General features: G+C 41.9%; 1 protein-coding gene across 1 annotated transcript in view; it reads left to right on the forward strand.

Annotated features, from left to right (window-relative positions):
• The window catches only part of drgx (dorsal root ganglia homeobox), a 4,131-nt gene extending 1,098 nt beyond the window's left edge, over positions 1 to 3,033 (forward strand). The window contains exons 3-6 of the mRNA XM_037679063.1: positions 128 to 229; positions 1,635 to 1,807; positions 2,410 to 2,522; positions 2,597 to 3,033. Coding sequence (XP_037534991.1) covers positions 128 to 229; positions 1,635 to 1,807; positions 2,410 to 2,522; positions 2,597 to 2,970 — 762 coding nt within the window. The 3' untranslated portion in view covers positions 2,971 to 3,033. The remainder of the gene's footprint in view (positions 1 to 127; positions 230 to 1,634; positions 1,808 to 2,409; positions 2,523 to 2,596) is intronic.
• Positions 3,034 to 5,119: the final 2,086 nt, after the last annotated feature.

Below are 5,119 nucleotides of genomic sequence, written 5' to 3' on the forward strand. Positions count from 1 at the left end.
AAAGAAAGAAAGAAAGAAAGAAAGAAAGAAAGAAAGAAAGAAAGAAAAAGAAAGAAAGAAAGATTTTTTTTTTTATTATTTAGAACTGACGCTCCTCTTGGTGTGCGCTTGTTTTGTGTCCCTGCAGCTGGAGGCTCTGGAGGCGGTGTTTGCTCAGACTCACTACCCGGACGTGTTCACCCGGGAGGAGCTGGCCATGAAAATCAACCTGACCGAGGCCAGGGTGCAGGTATGGCTCCGTGCGTCAGCGCCGTGCGTTCTGGGCGCGTTTGATCACGCAGGAAATGGAAGGGGTGGGGTAAATGAAGCCACTCCGTCACGATACACTTTAATAGCATCAACGTAATGGTGAATATTAGATTAACTTGATTAATCGGTCATTTATAATTAATGTTCTTTAATTTGTCCTCTCAGAGGCAGGAATACATCATCCATGCAGGTTCCCCTTCTTTTTTACAGACAGGAAAACTTGTATAGTATTATTATTATTGAGAAGCTTCCAAACAGTCAAAAGCGCAGGTTGCGCGCACGTTTTGTAAAATGTGTCCATTTATATTCCGCTCCTGCCCGCACATGTGCGCGCTTATAAACTTGGCCGGATGTAATCACGTTATGTGTCCTGTATGTAATTTCCTGCATTCCAGATTTGCTTTTGGGTTTTTGTTGTGCGCGCAGATCTAATTGTAGGAAATATAATAGTTTGCCTTTTGTTCCCCAGGGTCATCTTACTATCGCTTAAACCCAATGGCGGGGTTGATAATGGAATCCAGCGCTGTAAATTAGGGATTGTAAACAAATTATTCCCCTCCTAATCCGATTACCGCATTCCTATTATTAAATCTGAACATGAATCCACCGCAGTATGCAGGGATATTAAACTTACATTATTATTAGAAAATAAATTTCCTTTCTCTTGTAGTGTTGTTGCCCCCTCTTTTTGTAAAGTGTCAATGGGGCCTCCCCCGCATTAAGAGCACACGGCAAATTGAGATTAATGGAGCAATTATAGCCCATTCAGAGATGGGTGTGTGTGGGGGGGCGCGACTTCTAGCTGGAAGGTGCAGGGGTGAGATAAGTCCACTGGCTGTATTGTCCTGCCATGAAAATGTTGTCTTTTCTTTATGCTGAATGAACGCGCGCGTTTTGTTTGGCTGTTGACATCATCTCTGCTACAATGGAAGGGAAAGGATGCAGAGCACATGCGCACATAACCTCCATTCACACATCATGATTAATGCCTGCTAGAAGCAAGTCCTAATCGAATCTGATGTTGTCAAACAATCACTAAATAGGGAAATAAACGACTTCATCATAGCTGCCTCTCTCTCGGGCAGCACAACTGTCAGTGGGAAGTCATTAAAATATGATAATGAAAAATTGCTCAATTAAAGGTGGTTATAGGCAGTGACCTTCATTCGATTAAGATACGAGAACTTGTTCTTTGCTGTGTGGACCATGAAGTTTTTGGGGAGAAGTCAGGGACTGTGGGACGGATTCGGACACCTCTTTACCAAAACAGCTGAGCAGTTTTTTCTTATTAATGGGATTGAATGTTTGTTTGTCTGTGCTAAAAAATAATAAAAAAACCAACATATGATGAACACAGTTGAAGTTAAATGGGATTGTTGTTGCAGGTTTGGTTTCAGAACCGCAGAGCCAAGTGGAGGAAGACAGAGCGGGGCAGTTCAGACCCAGAAGGAGGGAAGGAGCAGATGAGTGATGGAAGTCCTCCATCCCGGAGCATCAACTCTCAGTCCCCCGTGGACCACAACAGAAAACAGAAAGAACCACTGGAGATACAGCAAAGGTGAGAGAAGACGCACGACTGCTGGGAAACAATGTCAAACTGCAGGATCAGGGAAATGGAAATTCATTACAGACAGTAACATTAACATTTATTCATTTCATTGTATTGGTTTATTTATGAAATACCATGTACATTAATGATCATTAGATAAATGCACCATTTCTTTTATCTGTTGTCCTCAGTCAGGAGTTACAAATCAACTTTACAAATAAAATTAACAAAAGGATTCCCAACCTAAAAGTATTTATGCAAACTAGACAACATCCCCCAACAAATTTCTTCATTTCATGCATTTAACCCCTAAATATGTCACTTTTATTTTAGTAATATTTAAAAAATAAAAACTGTAAGAACCAGGAAAAGATCCACAAATGCTAACAAACCCCAAATGATTAAAGTGACTTCAGTGCTGACAGACCTGAAGATAGTTTAATCAATTATTTAGATTTAAATTAACTGTCTAGTTGTCTTATAGTCAATGACAGCGTTAAATAACTTTTCATTATTTAGTTCATTTATTAATTTAAATAGTTAGAGAATGTAACTATGTATGCTAGAGAACTAACATATTTTGTGTTGAATGTGTTTTTTGTTTTTTTCAGTATCAACAGGACAGTGGGTCCAGGTGGTCCGTTCTTTCCATCGTGTATTCCGGGTACACTCCTCAACTCTGCCACCTACGCCCAGGCCCTCTCACAAGTTGCCACCCTGAAAGGTAAACTGGATCCTCATCAACGTTACGATTTGCTTTTCAAATCACAGTACGCTGAAGTTTTGGTGTTCCTTTAGGAAACGGTTTGTGCTCCTGCTGTGTTTCTGACCCCATGGGCTTGTCCTTCCTGCCACCGTACGGTTGTCAGGGAAACCGCACAGCCAGCGTGGCCGCCCTGCGCATGAAGGCCCGCGAGCATTCGGAGGCTGTGCTGCAGTCGGCCAACCTCCTCAGCGCAGCAGCTGCACCCGGTGTGGGAGTCCTCTCTGGGGTTGGCGTGAGCGCGGCTGGGGTGGTCAGACCCACGGTGGGTCCCCCGATCGAGGTGCCCGGCGCTGGCGTGAGAGCGGGGGACAGCTCCAGTCCCAGCACGGCCACAAAAGTCCCGGTCATGGGCGGCGGTCCTGACAAACACGCTCACTGCTCCAAGGAGCCGCTGGAGAAAAAGTGAGGCGCTGGACACACGTGTGGATGTACTGATAATCTGTGCCTGGTATTCCTAATCTACTCGGCTCTGATGAGCAACGAAGCACAACATGGCTGACTCCAGAACCATCCTGGGACAGACTTTTCTAAAACCACACTGTCTGGATGCAAACAATAAAATATTTATGAGACCAGGTGATCAGAATTACTCAATAACTGGGGGTCGCGTCACCCTCATAACTTGTAGTTTTGGATGTTCGTCTGTCTCCACGCACTCTCGGACGACATTAGACGTGCGCAGTGAAGACCCTTTTTGACAATGTGAATTTAATTAATCCTCATATCGCTTGTTTTCTTGAAGAAAACTGTTCTTTACATTGTGACTGTCAATGCATGAAGACTGTGGGCGTTGAACTCATGGCAGGACTGGAGATTTTGCAAGACTTTGGCAAAAGATGGCCTCCTATTTTTTATTTTATTTTGAAGTGAATGTGCACTTTAACACTAATCAGCCATTCTTTTTTTTTGTTGTTGTAAAAATGTACAGTTTGTTTATGCGTGAACGGAAGGCGGCAACTGTCAGTCCCCTCACCCCCACTCTGTTAGCACATCTGCGGTGCCAGCAGACAGCAAACACACCAGTCCTGTTGTGACACGTTCTTTAAAACAATTAAAGATGTAGTCGCTCATGTTTCTCTCCTGTTGCCTCTCGCTGCAGCCATCTGTTCTGATACATTATTTATCAGCTCCTCTTAAAGCCAGGAGTGGAGAGCGATTGGTACTCTTATTATTTATTTACCTTTAGAAACGCTTTCCCTTCCTCTCACCCTGAACATTTTTATTGTTAAATCCAATTAAAGCTTATATACGCTATTTCTTAAATTTATACCTTGAAAATTCACCTCAGGGCTGTTCATAAAGTTTGATCGTGACAAAACATATAATTGTTGATTCCTACAGTGAATATGTCTCTGCACTAGTTGGAGGATCAGCTGATCAGATTGATAATACTTAACCTCGGAGCACGCGGCCAGTAGTTTGGCTGATTCAATTTGCGTCCTTGAGGATTTACAGGAAATTACTTTTGATAGTCAATAACACAATTAAGTAAACTACACACACATTACCATGAATAATAGATGAGAAATTATGTATTACCATGAAGTACTGGTTCAATAATTGATGAGGCAACACCCTGGTGACATCGAGAGGGAGATAATGTCAGAAGTCGTGCCAGGTTGTACACAAAACACTATTTTTTTTTTCCTTATTTTGCATCAATGTGTGTGCATGTTGTAAATATCTCAAGGCTATACCAATAAAGTGATGCTTTCATAAGCTGAAACCTCAAGACTCATTTAATTTTATTTTACTGGCGCACATTTTACACACAAAAATAATCATAATTAGTTCAGCACTCAGTTTAACGGAATAAAAGATCCTTATCTCTCTATAGAGACATATTGTGCATCACGGTGATATGGCAGCTAACAATAAAACAATATCCATATATAAATTAGCTCCTCTTCTAAAACTCAGCAGAATGAACAGCTGAATCTAGTCACCTCAAACAAAAGATGTGGAAAACACATTTAGTCTCTCCAAAATTGACTACAGTCACAGTGGAATTGAATCATTTCCCAAAACAAAGGATGCTGAAGTTATAATGACTCCGATCATCATTAAGTTCTGCATGGCGCCCATAATTCACCGCTTTAATATTTTATAAACAAGTCAAGTTGGTGTTGACATTCAGCTGTGCATGTGGCATCATTGATAATTTCTCAGTCACCTAAAAAAAAAAAAAAAAAGTCCGGTGACGGTTTTGTCGAGCATTGTTACATCAAATTAGCTGGAGAGCGGCCAGAAACGCAGATGAACGTGGTGAATGTGGGGGGACAGTAGTCGAACTCTGTTTTTACATTGCAGTTAATGGGCTTCTTTTGTTGCGGTAATGAAATATTTTTCTGCAAGGATGCGGGGGAAATGTGGCCTGTGCACATATGCACTCATCTGACACACACACGGAGAATGTAAGAAACACAGAAACAGCCTGCACACTCCAAAAAGACTCACAGATCTGGTGCAACACACGAACTGAACTACTAACTTAGACTCAAAGTTAGACAAAACGTGAAGGCCCAAAACAACCGACTGAAGTATCATTTCTGCTT

This window comes from Nematolebias whitei, chromosome 1, assembly GCF_014905685.2.
Source record: "Nematolebias whitei isolate Nwh7 chromosome 1, NemWhi1, whole genome shotgun sequence".
NCBI lineage: Eukaryota > Metazoa > Chordata > Actinopteri > Cyprinodontiformes > Rivulidae > Nematolebias > Nematolebias whitei.